Source organism: Phoxinus phoxinus (assembly GCF_949152265.1).
Source record: "Phoxinus phoxinus genome assembly, chromosome: 5".
NCBI classification, from domain to species: domain Eukaryota; kingdom Metazoa; phylum Chordata; class Actinopteri; order Cypriniformes; family Leuciscidae; genus Phoxinus; species Phoxinus phoxinus.
Window position 1 is genome coordinate 35,609,458 of NC_136880.1, and position 15,166 is coordinate 35,624,623.

The 15,166-nt window shown below is 38.2% G+C and overlaps 1 protein-coding gene across 3 annotated transcripts in view; it reads left to right on the top strand.

The window, feature by feature from the left end:
- pard3ab (par-3 family cell polarity regulator alpha, b) overlaps window positions 1-15,166 on the top strand; it is a 75,787-nt gene that overhangs the window by 58,995 nt on the left and 1,626 nt on the right. For all 3 annotated transcript variants that reach the window (XM_079612223.1, XM_079612222.1, XM_079612224.1), the window contains 2 exons: window positions 11,805-11,922; window positions 14,752-14,873. In XM_079612223.1, coding sequence (XP_079468349.1) covers window positions 11,805-11,922; window positions 14,752-14,873 — 240 coding nt within the window. The remainder of the gene's footprint in view (window positions 1-11,804; window positions 11,923-14,751; window positions 14,874-15,166) is intronic.

Genomic DNA, 15,166 nt, shown 5'->3' on the forward strand with positions numbered 1-15,166 from the left:
CACTGCAAGTAGGCTAGTTTCTCAGTGTATTTAGCATTCTACACCAAATTTGCATGTGGTTTGTTCTCCTCCTTATTCTAGGGTGTCATGTGCGACTGTTTGTAAAGTAGATCTGCATCTGGCGTGAAAACACCAGGTTTGAGCATGCGAAGGCATGAATAGCGACTCCGTTCCAAAACTAAGCAAGCTGTCTTGATGTCTGCTGCCTACCCAGGTATCTGCACTCTAAACTTTTTTATTTTACTGTTATATTATGGGGTTTGTTGAATGCTTGATTCTGACTGGTTGACAACAAGTCATCCTGAAAAATGAAGCCAAAATATTTCGATCGCCCCCCTGGTGGCGCTGCAGTATACTTCATAAACCCTGTCCTTTCCATGTAATCGAATGGGACGCAAGCCAAACTAAAGAAAATCCAATTACCCTGGTTTCTGTCATTTTAGGTAGTTCTTATCACGCTGGCCAATGTTTAAGTGTTCGTTTTTTCCAAGAAGTTTGGATTTAGTTAGTTGTTTGATTGTATAAAAATGGGGTGTAACGTCATGATGGACAGCTGTGACCTTGATACCGCAACTTCAGAATCACTACTGAGCAGATTCAGTTTCCAAATGATGTAATGGGCAACGACTGTTTCTGGGATATTTTGGCTTCATTTTTCTACAGTGAAAGAAAATGGAGACTTGTCGTCGTCATTTTTTTACAGTCTATGGTTGACAAACATTCTAAGGAGTGCAGTTATTATTCAGGAAATGCACAGCTAAATTAGTTCCAGGCAAGTCTTGTCCACATTACAGTTTCATATCACTTCTACACATTTCAGTTATCAAAGGTCCTTACAAACTACAACAGCAAAAGAACCAAAACCCTCAAAGCAACAGAATAAAAAGTAACCACTATTTCCATGTTTTTCCCATTAAATTACCTTTTATTATCTATAGAAAACACTTTTTCTCCCACTCTTCCTACACCAAGGCAGATATTTTTATTTAATATTTATATTTTATTTTATTTCAGCTTTAATTCAGTTAATGAAAAGCATTTAATTGTTTTAGTCTCTGTATCTGTAACATCCTCCAGAAATGTCACTTCATAAGTTAGCGATTTGTCAGGGGTTTTCGTTAAACCACGTTAGGCTGCCGACAGTTTTACTGGTGTGAGGCGACTTCATATTTCAGAGAGAAGAAGTGACTCCAGTGTGACATTAAAACGGTCCCCCTGTGCGCACGGCTACATGTTCAGATTTAATTGGTTCTGTTGTCGACGCTCACGCTCAGTCATGCTGTGAGCTCTGCGTGTACGTGTGCGTTTATAAGACATTAGCTTAGAAATATTATCTCACTCTCTGTGTTGTTAATGGCTGCTGTAGAATGTGTCACTCAGATGAATGAGTCATTATGAGTTCATATTCGAACGTCGTAACTCATAATCATGGCTTGGATATAAATATGAGCTGATTTTTTTTTTTCAGGCGCACTTAGTGGGAGTTTCCTCAGCCCGTGTATGATGGTTAACAGAGTTTTTCTGTAGGTCTGTTCGCGTCACATGACCTGACTGACATTTAGAAAGGTACAGTGAAGTGTGTGAGGTGCCGCTAACAGACTGACTGCTTGAGTTACAGAGAGCCAATTAGAGCATTCATGCCAACAGATCACACACACACACCTACTCAATCTCTCCTGTGAAGACATTAGGCCTGTTACAAACTGCCTACTTAGCCATTATGCTGATTTTTAAGATTACTCATTTTGTCCAAAATTGCAGCCAGCATTAGATGTATACTTCAAGGAGAAAGAAATCCCGGAATGCTCAGTGAAATCATTCAATTCTGAAATTGTTTTATGAAATGGTTCACTTGGTTCACAATGGACTTATTTCAGACAATGAAAATTGTGCTATGTAGATTTTTCTTATTTTGCAGAGTACATCATTCAAAGTTGAGAGTGCTTTTTACATTTCATTCCAGTTCATGATATTGAATGTGAAATAATTTAGCAAACAGGAACTACACTAGTACATTTGAATAAAGGAAGAAAGAAATCAAAGAAAGTAGCCTAATTTAAATCTGTTAAAGGTTTAGTTCACACTAAAAAAAGCCATATATTACTCACCGACCACAAACAGGGAACAAAAAAAAAAATGTCCCACTCGTTCTCAACCATACAATGGAAGGGAATCGCGACCAGCATCAAGCTTTTAAAAAAATATGCAAAAGTATAACAAGAATAGTCCAATGCTCCACATGTCGTATATATTCCAAGTGTCTCGGGTTATACGATAGGGTTTGGTCAAAAAAACAAATTGAATGTATTATTTAACGCAAATCCTGACCTTGGCTGTTGGTCTTCTCTGTGTGTTTGTGAGACTCTGTTAGCGCCAGTTCACTCCGACTCATCCAGTAAAAGCACACAAGTTGTGCTAAATCAAGACTAAGACAAACACAACATAAAATAAAATGAATGTACTTCCTTCTCTGCGTTTTGAATGTATCCGTTCTGTTCATCGTTACAAGAAGTTTGCGTGTTCATATTTGTCAAATGTCTGTCATTCTGACTGACATTTTTCAACTCTTGATTTTATACTTTTTGGGGATTTCTAGTTTTTGTATTGGAAATTGTCAGTTTTTATTAATCTTGATTTCTCACAACTTGTGTGCCGCTTTTTCTGGGCTAATAGAGAGTGCAGAGAAGACCAACAGCCAAGGTCAAGAATTTAATTGTTTTTATTTTTATTTATGTTTTTACCAAACCCTATCGACACCCAGAACACGTGGGATATATCTTTTTTCAAAGCTTGATGCTGATCTATTTTATACATTTATGTTATGGATCTTATTTTACAAGTAAAACAAGACTTCTATCTGGTGACTTATGCAGAACTCCCAATATTTAGTCATTTTTTTTCTTTTTAGGTAATCTATACACTCAAATCTGTCACTACTTCCATTTCATCGCTTTTTTAACATGCTAACTCTGAACTCTATTGAAGTCAACCAGCACTAGTTGAGTCTTCTGTTGCCTTGGAAGACGATTGGAAGCATAGAGGTTTGAAAAAAGTTGTCTTTTTCATTTAATACTTTTTTTTTTTTATCCCTGCATTCACATTGTCTCATTGTCTTACTTTCTTTGGTGTCTAGACTTTTTAAATTGGCCTTATGTTAAAGTTTACATGGCTGTGTCATAGACACAAAAATGTTTCTGAATGTAAAACCTCTCCTATGTCAAGACACTGATCGGCAAAGCAGATCTAATGATCAGAACGGGGAATCACTCTGGTCTTATCGATTTGACACACACACACACACACACATCTCACACATGATTCTGTTAGCAGAAGTAATGAGAAATCAATAAGTACTGACTCCCTTAAATGCACAGGATTAATACTATTAGGAGTCAGTATGCTTCGTACACACACCCACACTCCCATACACAAACACACACTCCTTGCTCGTAAACCGCCTGTCCATTAGCCTTATCTTTTGGTCACATTAATGAAAGCTTTTTACCCACAATGCACAGTGCTGTAACCCTGGCAACCACACCACACTAATGTGCCCACCTATGCCTGACGGTAACCATGGAAACCACACACCCTTCACTCACATCATTGACTTCTGTAACCATGGCAACCACGTGTAAACCACTATATGATCCACATAGAGTTCAACAGTTCCCGCCCTCTTTTTCAGCAGCGTTGGTTCCGGAAGTTTTCTTCTTCTTTTTTGTTTCCTTCAAACAATGCAAAAAAAAAACCTGGACATTTTAGCCGATTTACAAATCCCGACATATCTAGGAAAAATGGGATGTACGGTCCACTCTAATGTGTTTGTACATTTCAAGTGTGTGTGCATCCCTTGTGTACTGTGTGTGATAGTTCCAGGGTCCGGTGGTTTCCTGATGACTTTACTCCAGTCAGGGTGAAAGTAGGTCATCTAGAGTTTCTCTGCTCTTTTTTTTTGTCTCACCCATACAATTCAGGAAGAAGCGTTGATGGACATATTTGCGGAAATGTCACCTCTCTTGCTCCAAAAGTTCCTATTGTCCTATAAGACTACTGTGAAAGTCACTCATGCTGAAGGGAATTTTCATTTATAATCATTGAATTCTTTCAAATCTAATTACATTTTCTAGTCAGGTTTTGTTTTTTTAAGCAGTCCACCTCCTTCCCGTTTTTGCTGCCTCTTGCATCATTATTATTGCACATACCAAATATTACATTTTAAGGCATTCTTGACATGAGTGATACCTCAAATGGTGCAGCTTGTTGAGCAGAGGTGCGCTATACTTTCTCAGTCGCATGGAAGTTCAACACATACAAAAAAGTATAGGCCAAAGAATATTACACTTATAGGAACATACTACAGCAGTGCCATGGTTCAGTTTTAGTTACCAAATGGCATTTTTAATGCATATTATGGTGCTGGATACTAAGTTACCATATTCATATACTTTGGTGTTTGCATGATGTTACAAAGTATTACAGTCATAGTAGTGTCTAAGAATCTGTGGATGGAAACGCCTTTGTACATTTTTGTAAGTGTATGTAGGTCTCTGTGTGGGTGATAAAATGGTGTCTGTGGGTTTGAGAAAAAAAAAAAAAGTTCATACACTATTTGTTGTGGTTGTTTGTACTACCGTTTAATATATTCCTTTGATTGTTTCCAAAAGTCTATAGTCTGTATATTCACATATTTGCTGTCTGTGGTCAGTGTTGCCAAGTCCGCGTTTTTACCGCAGAATTCGGCTACTTTTACACTGTAGCCGCGGGTTGTTGTTTTAAAATCCACGGGTTGTAGAGAATATGTATTGTAGACTATTTGCTCCAATAGTGAAAGTGAAAAAGAGAGAGTGATGTTTTGTCCTCTGCATTTAACCCATCCAAGTTAATGCACATACATTAGGAGTAGTGAACACATACACACTGCAAACCGTGGACACACACACCCGGAGCAGTGGGCATCCATTTTGCTGTGGCGCCTGGGGAGCGATTGGGGGTTAGGTGGCTTGCTCAAGGGCACTTGCTCATTTTCTGTCGGTATTGAGAATCGAACCTGCAACCTTCGGGTTACCAGTCTGACTCCCTAACCACATGAGTCTCCCTACTGCCTACTTTCCCCAATAGCAAAATAAAGAAATCCACAGAAAGGCATTTCCATGACTTTTCCCAAAGAGGGAATAATATAGAGATGTCAAATTTGCAGCAGTGTTTTTTTTTTTTACTGCCAATGTAACGCATTGTTTTTGTAATTATAACGATAAGTATAGCATTGTTAATGTATACACTTTTTTTTTTTTTATGATGATGATGATGAAAAACTGTTTCATAAGTGTTGATAACTGTATAAAGTGTCATCACAGTCTGCGAAAAGGGTCAGTTGGACTTAAAGTGAGTGAATCCTGCAAGTGTTTCCGCAATAAACGGATCAGAAAGGCATATGTACACAATCCCCTATCTTCAAAGGTGAAGTCTGACTGCCACTTTGCTACGCAGTGTCTCGTGGGAGCTGAACCTCACTGACTCTGACAGTGCTGAAATCAATCATAACTGTTTATCCACACACACACACACACACAGAGGTCTCTGTGACTCTGTGTGTGAGTGTGCAAAGGCCTCTTGAGCCATTTACAAGACAGATCCCACACAAGCCTAAACAGCACCTCTGGACCTCGACCATCTGTGTACGTGTGTGTATGCACGAGAGAGAGAGTATGTGTGTTTATGTGAAGGTCATTCTTTGATGTGACTTAAACTCGAAGCCCAATGGACCACTAGAGTCATTCCTCACACACTGCCTGAAGAGTTTATGCTCCCGTATGTTTCAAATTAGCAGCACATCTGACATAAACACAACACCATCATTTAAACAGATACTCACTATAACCTTCAATCCCCTTTAAAGACGTTTTCCTACTGTGTCGATCCCTTTTAAGCAGAGTAACTCGACTCCCTGAAAGTCAATTGCAGAGTGAAACGCTTTATTAAAAAGAGCTTTATTAAACTCTTTATTAATTCAGAGTCTGCACAGTGTTGAAACACAATTAAAGCCCTGACAGCTCTAACATTACTAAGAGTTATTGACTTAACAATGGTTAATTGAAGCTGTCAGTCCTGAAATACAACTTCATGTGCCTGCATGTTTAAACATAGGGCAAGAAAAAGCAAAAAATATTAGCTTACAAAAACAGTCTGAGATGTGTGCATTTTAATATTTTTTGTCCGTATTAGTTTGATCAAAAATAAACTAAAATAATTTCAATATGTACTGTAGATAGATAAATAACTCTCATGTAAAAGCTGCTTGTACAATAAAAATAAGCAGGCACAGCCTCAAAAGCCTGGTGTGTATATGTGTGTGTGTAAGCTGGTCTGCATTCTGAAACTGTTTGCCACAGTCTTGGCGCCTGTTTTTTTTTTTTTTTTTTTTTTTTCTTTTTTTTTTTTTGTCACCTCTCTCAGTAGAACTGTTATCTGGCAGGACTTTATGCCTGTTCTCAATTTCCAGCGAGCACAAATACACACATGCCCACCCTTCACTGAGATTTGTGTCTGTTTGTGTTTAAGTGCGTATCAGTGGCTATATCCCCATACAGTAATGTCTGCACATATTGTTTCGCTCAGAGATCGAGAGAGATTGAACAGAGACCCGTCAGTCCCTTCAGTCAGCTGTGACTTGCAGAAAAGATTTACAAGAGTAAAATACGGTTTCAAAAACAAGACTGGATATTAGCTTCTAATCTATCAGACTCCATCATTTAAAAAAAACAGTTATAATATTGGTCAATCCTGATGTGGATATAGATGTATTGTCTGTTCATAGTGAATGTTTTTGTTTTATGCTTTCATGTTTATATTCTCAATAAGGTGTTGAGTGCACAGCAGCATTTTTGACACTCTTTCCATTTGTGCACTTATAGCAAGCCCTGAACTGCCCAAAATAATGTGGTCTATCCATTTCAGCAGGAAAGCATGGTTACCACGGCGATAGTGATTCTTATATGCTCTAATGGCGACTGGAGGTCTTTTAAAGTACATTAAAACCGACGTTATCACAATTCCTCACATCACATGCACACTACTCTCAAAACAAATTATGACCCGTGAGGAGACCATATGTCTCCAAATCTCTTTCACGAGGCAGAAGCGGTTTACATATTGATATTAGATGCTGCATTATATGCTCGGGTGGAACGTTCATTCCTTTTATGAAGAGAGAAAGATTTTATCTGCTCATATCTATCTTTTTGTGTATCAGTGGTTTTAAAAGCTTTGCTGCATGACTGTACGCAGAGGCTTTGCGTCGTCTAGATGTGCTATTTTAGTAATGAGTCCTGCAGATCATAACAGTCATTATAATCAGACTTCTCCCTCTCTGCATATTACTTCCTGCGGAAGACAAATGCTGGATGAGGCTGTGAAAGGATGAATGCTGCATGAGGCTGTGAGAGGGTCATTTGTAAATGAGACTGTGAGAGTGAATTCTAGATGAAGCTGTGAGAGGATGAATGTTAGATGAGGCTGTGAGAGGATGAATGTTAGATGAGGCTGTGAGAGGATGAATGTTAGATGAGGCTGTGAGAGGATGAATGTTAGATGAAGCTGTGAGAGGATGAATGTTAGATGAAGCTGTGAGAGGATGAATGTTAGATGAGGCTGTGAGAGGATGAATGTTAGATGAGGCTGTGAGAGGATGAATGTTAGATGAGGCTGTGAGAGGATGAATGTCAGGAGAGGCTGTATACTAGATGAGGCTGTGAGAGAGTGAATGGTAGATGAGACGGTTAGAAGAAGATTTATAGGTGAGGCTGTGAGAGGGTTAATGTCAGATGAGGCTGAATACTAGATGAGGCTGTGAGAGAGTGAATGGTAGATGAGACCGTGAGAGGGTGAAAGGTAGATTTGGCTGTGAGAGGATGAATTGTAAATGAGGCTGTGAGAGTATGAATACTGGATGAGGTTGTGAGAGAGTGAATGCAAGATGAGGCTGTGAGAGGGTGAATGCAAGATGAGGCTATGAGAAGATGAATGTCAGGAGAGGCTGAATACTAGATGAGGCAGTGAGAGAGTGAATGCTAGATGAGGCTGTGAGAGGATGAACATCAGATGAGACTGTGAGAGGATGAATGTCAGATGTTCTACTGGGTTGGACCATTAATCATATCAATGATGAATTTACAGTGAAGTGCACTTTTGATTGAGACGCACTTTCTTGACCACAAAATGGCAGCTCTTATAGAGAGCTGAGAGAAAATAATGGGGTAAATGAACTTCAAGTGCCCACTTAAACTGTGTTTTTCATAAGCATGTGTGTTTACCTGTGAAAAGTCAGTTTAAACAGATCTGGTTTCATCCCTTCTTGCTCCCAACTCCCTTTCTGTTCATTTAAAGTGATAAAACAGTCAAGTTATATGCTGTGATTTTTATCCATGGTTGGTGCGTATTGATTATTTTGACCTGATTCTGGTGCGTTGAGCTCACAGCTGTTAGATAAAAATGCCAGGAGGAAGTAGAGCAGTGTTGACAGTGGTGATGATGATCTTTTAAGGGGATAAAAAAATGAATCCATCCAAAAAAAAGAAAATTCTGTAATTTACTCACACTCAAGATATTTTGAGAAACGTCTCAATTGTTGTTTGGTTTCCATTGTCCTTCAAAATTATTTCCTTTTTGTTCCGCAGAAGAAAGTAAGTCATACAGGTTTGGAATGATATGGTGCATTTGTATAATATTTGTAGGTATTTTTAATCAATTTGAAGCATTTATCATCAGGCATACACATAAATATACAGTGCATTCATTCATAACACAATAGTTCTAGTGTAAAAGCTGTTTGCCCTTGAGTTTGGGGTTGGGGGTGTTCAAAAATAGATCACATTTTTTTTGTTAATGTTTCTGTCTAATGTCACACAAGCAAATAAACTAGCTATTTGTGCAGACAAGGACATTACGAATGTTGCATTTTCATAAATGCATTGGATTTTCTGTTGGTTACGGTGGTCAATCATATTGAAAGTACTGAATGAGTACTATTATTATTGAGTGTTATGCTTTTGTAGGTTTGCAGAGTAACTTCAACAGGTCACGTAACCCTTTATACTCAAACACGACTGCTAAATAAGCTCATCTATGTGTCCGCCGCATCATGTAGAATTAATGTGTTTAATTCCAGTGAGTCTCTCAGTCCGATCTGAGAGTTATGCCACTGTTTTAAATGGCTCCAGCTGTTGGCAGTGAAAGAAGTAATCCTATGATGGGGTCAGAGGGACATCCTGTCTGGCTCAAACTGTATCTATGTGTGCACATGAAAAAAAGAAATATGTCAGGACATAACAAATGTGTTTAAGTCAATGCAGCTGACAATGGAAATGTAATTTCACACAGGTACTGTTACTGCCGTGTCAGCACACACACACACACTCACACTGGCTTTCTTTGTTCATCTGGGCATTGTAATGCATTTAGATGTTGCAAGGTTATTCTTTTAGCCTTTCCGGAAACATTACAGCAGTTCTTCATTGATTCTCTTATTGGATTAAATGGCTCCATGGTGTTGATGTATTTGTGTGTTTTTGATGAGTTTGTATTGATTGGTGTATGTTTTAGATCAGGTCTAAGTGTTTCAATGCCAAGAGAAAGAGTTCAGTGGTGGTTTTGGAATGAATGTTTGACCTATATGTATTTTTGTGTATGTGTCAGTGGCGCCGCTCAGCCGCTGCTGAATCTGCACCGACACGCCAAATGTGTGAAATTATAATTCTGTTGTGAGTTTGCACAGTCGGAAATGTGACGAGTTATAAAACCCTGGGTGCCGTGAAATAATGCTAACCGTTGCCGGGCTCAAACACAACCATACATTGTGACTAGTGTAGTCTGAATCATGAACAGATTACTCTTGTTATGAGCCAGTTCTTTAAAAAAAAATGCACAAAAAGACTCAAAATGCACATAAATGCACTTATTACAGTCGGTTTGAATAATTCTAATGATTTCTTATCAGAAACTAATTGAATCCATCAGAGTGAACTAGGGATGCATAACGATTAATCGCAATTAATCGTTTTCAGAATAAAAGTTTTTGTTTACATCATATATGTGTGTGTACTGTGTATAATAATTATGTATATATAAATATACAAACATGCATGTATAATTTTAAGAGAGAAATCTATTTATATTTTAAGTATTTATAATTATATATAATATAAATTATATTTAAATATAAAAATGTATATAAACATGTAAATATTTTTTAAATATATACATGCATGTGTGTGTATTTATAAATACATAATTATTTTACACAGTACACACACATATATGATGTAAACAAAAACTTTTATTCTGCAAACGATTAATTGTGATTAATCGTTATGCATCCCTAGAGTGAACACTGAATTAATAACTTGCATGGATCTGCACGTTTAGGCCAAAACACGGAAACGAGTTAGCATTTTAGCACTTCCGGTTCCATCGTCGCAAAGCAAATGGCTGAAATAAGGTCTGTGGTTAACACGGGCTCAAGATACTTTCACATTTTATTTTACAACATAAAATACATCAGTATTACAAAATTAGGTCATACCTGCACTACTCCATTCGATACTTACAATACCATCACCCAGCTGAACATGCCCAGTTTAAAAAAGCTAAAAAAGGGAAAGCGGCTAAAGCTAGCCAGAGCTCGGAGCCATCCACAAGTCCGCAGTCTCTCCTATCTTTCCTTGGTATGAGCAGAGAAAAGACCAAAGCAATTATGAGGAAAATTATGGAATTTATGGATGTCCTGCCGTTCTCTAAAGTTGAGGACCGAGGCTTCAGAAATATGATAAATTGCCTCAGCCCAAAATATACAATACAGAGTAGGCGGTACTTTTCCTACATAGCGTTACCCGAGTTGTTTAATCTCGAGTCATGTCTCATACGCAGCCCGTTACAAGCCCATCCCGAAGCAGCAACCAGATTTACAACTGATGTTTGAACTCATTTTCAGTTAATTGTTATTTCTACATCTTTCATAGCACTTTATTTGAGAGTTTATGAGAGTTGTGTATGTGAAAGAAGATCCTGTAACAGTGCAGTTTGGGGGAAATTGTAATGTTTATTAATTTCCTTTATTATGAAAATAAAATTTTGCATTGAAGAAATGTAGATTTCAATTATAGTTCTTAGAAAGAAAATTATAATGCTCATAAATCGGTATTGACTGGTCACACAAATCGGAAATTGCAATCGGCGCATCTCTGATAGATAAATAAATACATATATATATATATTCACACACACACACTAGAGACACATGCATATTTGCTGAGTAGTCTGCATTCTTAAATTATCTTCAGTCTTTTCCTATGACAGATTTTATACTGCATCTGTGTGTTTTAAACTGGACATCTGCTCATGTGTAAAAATCCCCAGTTGCTTCTATAATCGTAAACACTCAACATGTGATCATGGAATTTTAATAAGAGGAAATCTGTCTGGTTCCTTCTCACAAGCACACACATTCACGTCTGTACTATAAGTATATTGTCCGTGATTTCTCCTGCGGGTTTTCCTGATCTGATCTTGTGGACCAAAGGAGCCCAGAGAGACCATATCTGTTGCCCATTGAGGTATCTGGACCATCTGTGCTCAGTGTGTGACACCTTGACCTTTGTTCTCATAAAGTTAGCGGAGCGTAACTAGGTGACCTTTTAGAACGGGTCGCAGTTCCAACACCTGTCATCCCGGAGAGTATAGGATCAAAGAGATTATGATGTAATGTTCAAAATGTCTCATCATGTGACCTCTTCCTCCTGCTCAAACAGGCTGACGCCGAGCAACCACGACCGAATTCAGCGCTTGCGCCAGGAGTTCCAGCAGATCAGGCAGGATGAGGTAGAGCCAGATGATCACCAGCGCTCCTACAGCTTGGAGCAGTCCTGGGTGAGTGTGTGAGCTGTGTGTGCACCCATGATCACTGGACGTACGCCCATGGTCTCTGGGAACTCCCAAGAAGGATAAGACAGTCTGAGGACTGGGGCGGTTGTGTGCATGACCTCCAGGCCTGGGATTACGCTAACTTGCTAACCTGAGACCACTGCATGCAGGAGCATGTCACTTTTGACACTGACATTATCCGCTAACAATGCTAACATCACATGTGTTCATCCATCTGGACTGTTCACCCATCCATTCATCTGTTCAACCATATCACCGCAGCCATGGCTTCGGCAGATCATGAATTAAGGCAAGAACTGTGATTGGCTGAGTATGTGTGTGTTTGTGGCATGAAAGAGTGAATGTGTGTCTGAGAGTAAAAATCATCGTTTTAGACTGAAATTGTTTAGTATTTAAGCTATTGAATTTAAATCCAGATCATTAGAATCTGGTTTGAGTGTGAACTCAATATGATGATCTGGATTGAGGTAAATGTAAACCCTTTATGCCTTTACAATTGTGCAGAAGGTCCTAATAAAGGGATTGTTCACCTCAAAAATCAAAGTTCTGTAGTTTCAAACCTGTATGACTGATTTTCTTTTATGAACACAAAAGTGTCCATACAATGAAGGTCAGTTGTTGTGGACCCCATTGACTTTCATTTGTATGGGCAAAAGATTCCTAAAACGTCTTGTTTTGTGTTCCACAGATGAAATAAAGACACGCAGGTTTCGAAAACAACAAGAGTAAATGATGACAGAATTTTCTTTTTTGGGTGAACTATTCCTTTAAGTCAGGAATGAGTTGCACTTGAAAATGATCTTCCTTAAAAAGGGGTCTTGTCCATTTCAGAAACTCTTCTGTGTGGAATACTTTTAACATTATTCATTTGTAATCATCTTTCCAGGGAGAGAGTTTCAATGAACTGTTACACACGGTATTATGTGTATTTTCCTTAATGTAAATTTGTCTTTTTAAAGTTTTCATCTTCTCAACTTTTTCAAACACCTTTAATGTATGGAATTATTTTTGTTGTTTCGCTTTGTAATGGTAGTGATTATGTAACTGTATTAAATAACATCTTCGATGTCTTTTACCTTCCCCCTTTTACGTCCCCAAATTTTTCCCAGTTTCCAAACGTCCAAAACCCCCATGCTAATTCTAAGCCCTTTTTTTTATGCCTAAAACCTTTTTTGTACAGCAAAAGGCAACAGAATAAAGATGGGTGGTTTTCTTTAATGAGTCCGTTTTGTTTCTCTAGCCAAATCAAATCCAATTCAGGTATTTTTCAAACATGTCCATCATTTCTTCTTGGAGTTTTGGACAGGTGAGAATAAACAGAAAAATTTCCTCTTGACCACTAACCATTTTTCGTGAGTGTTTGTGAGTCAACTTTAACATCATTGGCTGTTATAAATCAGATAGCGTTTCTGCATTCGTATCAGACCTTTAATGCCGTAATCTGTTTAGCAAACAAATGGTACGTTCCTGTGACGCTGATGTTGTTTTAGGCAGTGAAGTGTGCGTGTGTGTTAATGAACTGGGCTAAATGACCCGGCTCCACACATCCTTCATCCTTCAACACCTCTGTCTCCACGGCAACATGGCTGGCAAGCTGTGTCAATCAATCCCAGCATGCTGTTCTCCTTCATTAGAGTTAATGGAATTCTCCGTGTGGATCGGCTCTTGATTGAGCATGCCTGGGACGGCATTCATCTGTTTGACCGAGCGTGACGAGAGCAGGGAACTCAATGTAAATGTTGCCATAAAAGAAATGGATTCTTATGGGTCATGAGCAATTTACCGCAGTTACACTGTTCTGAGTGTGGAACAAAGCCGTCAATGTGTGTGTGAGAGAGAGAGGCGGTGTTAAATGAGTCTTTTATTGTTTATAATTACACCCTTATGTTCCGTGCCGACCAAGTGTGAGTGTGTGTGTGTGATTTCTTAATGAATTACATTACAGAAGTGCTTATGTTATCACTACAAATCCACCCCTCACCATAAAATGAGCTAATATTCACTCAATGTTCATCTAGCATTCACCTAACATCCAGCTAACATTTATCTAACATTCCCCTAACATTCACCTAACGTCTGCTGTGACCCCTCATTCCAGTGCATAATGTATGTACCGGTAGACGTGTAGCTCAACTGGCAGAGCATGTCGCCAGCAATGCCAGGGTCATGGGTTTGATTGTTAAGGATCACTGAATCTCAGAGGAATAAAACTAGCACCACTGGAGATGAAAAATGTATGAGGGTTTAGAACTAAAATGATTTTAAGCATAATTTGTTTGTTAAAAAAAGCCTGTTTATATAATAAATATAATTACATCTAAATATAAATATATACTTCAGTTTTGTTTCGCATTTGTAGTTTGATTTTGGGAATTAACGTCGAGCAGAATATAGAGATAAATAGATCTGGAATAATTGCACATGTTTTTAATGATGTGGTCATTTTGAATAATGGATAATAATCTTATAATAACTATTGAGGACCGTAATGTAGCTGTAATTTTGTTATGAAGAGTAATAACCAACTCCATGAATATTTAATGGGTTATAATCTACTCTAATGGTTTCATTAACCGCAGTAATGCGCTAAAGGTCATAGGACTGGTAATAATGTTGCATAAACACATTTCTGCACTAATGTCACAGACCTCTACACAAAAAAAACATCAGTGATACCTGGTAAGTGCTTAGCTTAAGTGTTTGTTTGTCTGTATGTTCATAATGTTCCTTCCATAACTCCATAAAGTTTTTCATACTGCACTTTTACCTGTTTGTGTTAAATGAACATGGTAATAACTCTCGTTCCTGTTACAGTCGAACTGCGGCTCGCAGGCTTCGTCTGGCCGTCACTCAGTGTCTGTGGAGGTGCAGTTACAGAGGCAGGAAGCCAGAGATGCTTTCACACATGCTCAGAGACAGTACAGCTCTCTGCCACGGTACGCGTTTGTGTGGAATCTATTGCAATGGTGCTTGTTGTTATTTAGGCCTATTGGTCGAAGCACTTAAATAACCTTGTGAACTCAAAAGTAGGAGTCCATGTCTATTAGCTGTAAGAAAGGGTCAGTATGATTTTTTATTTTTTATAATACTTTTATTCTGTAAGGATGCATTAAATAGAAAAAACGTGACAGTAAATACATTTATAATGTTGCAAAATATTTCTGTTTCAAATAAATGCTGTTCTTTTCATGAAAAAATCCACACAAAAAAAAATGAACCATGCTTTCCA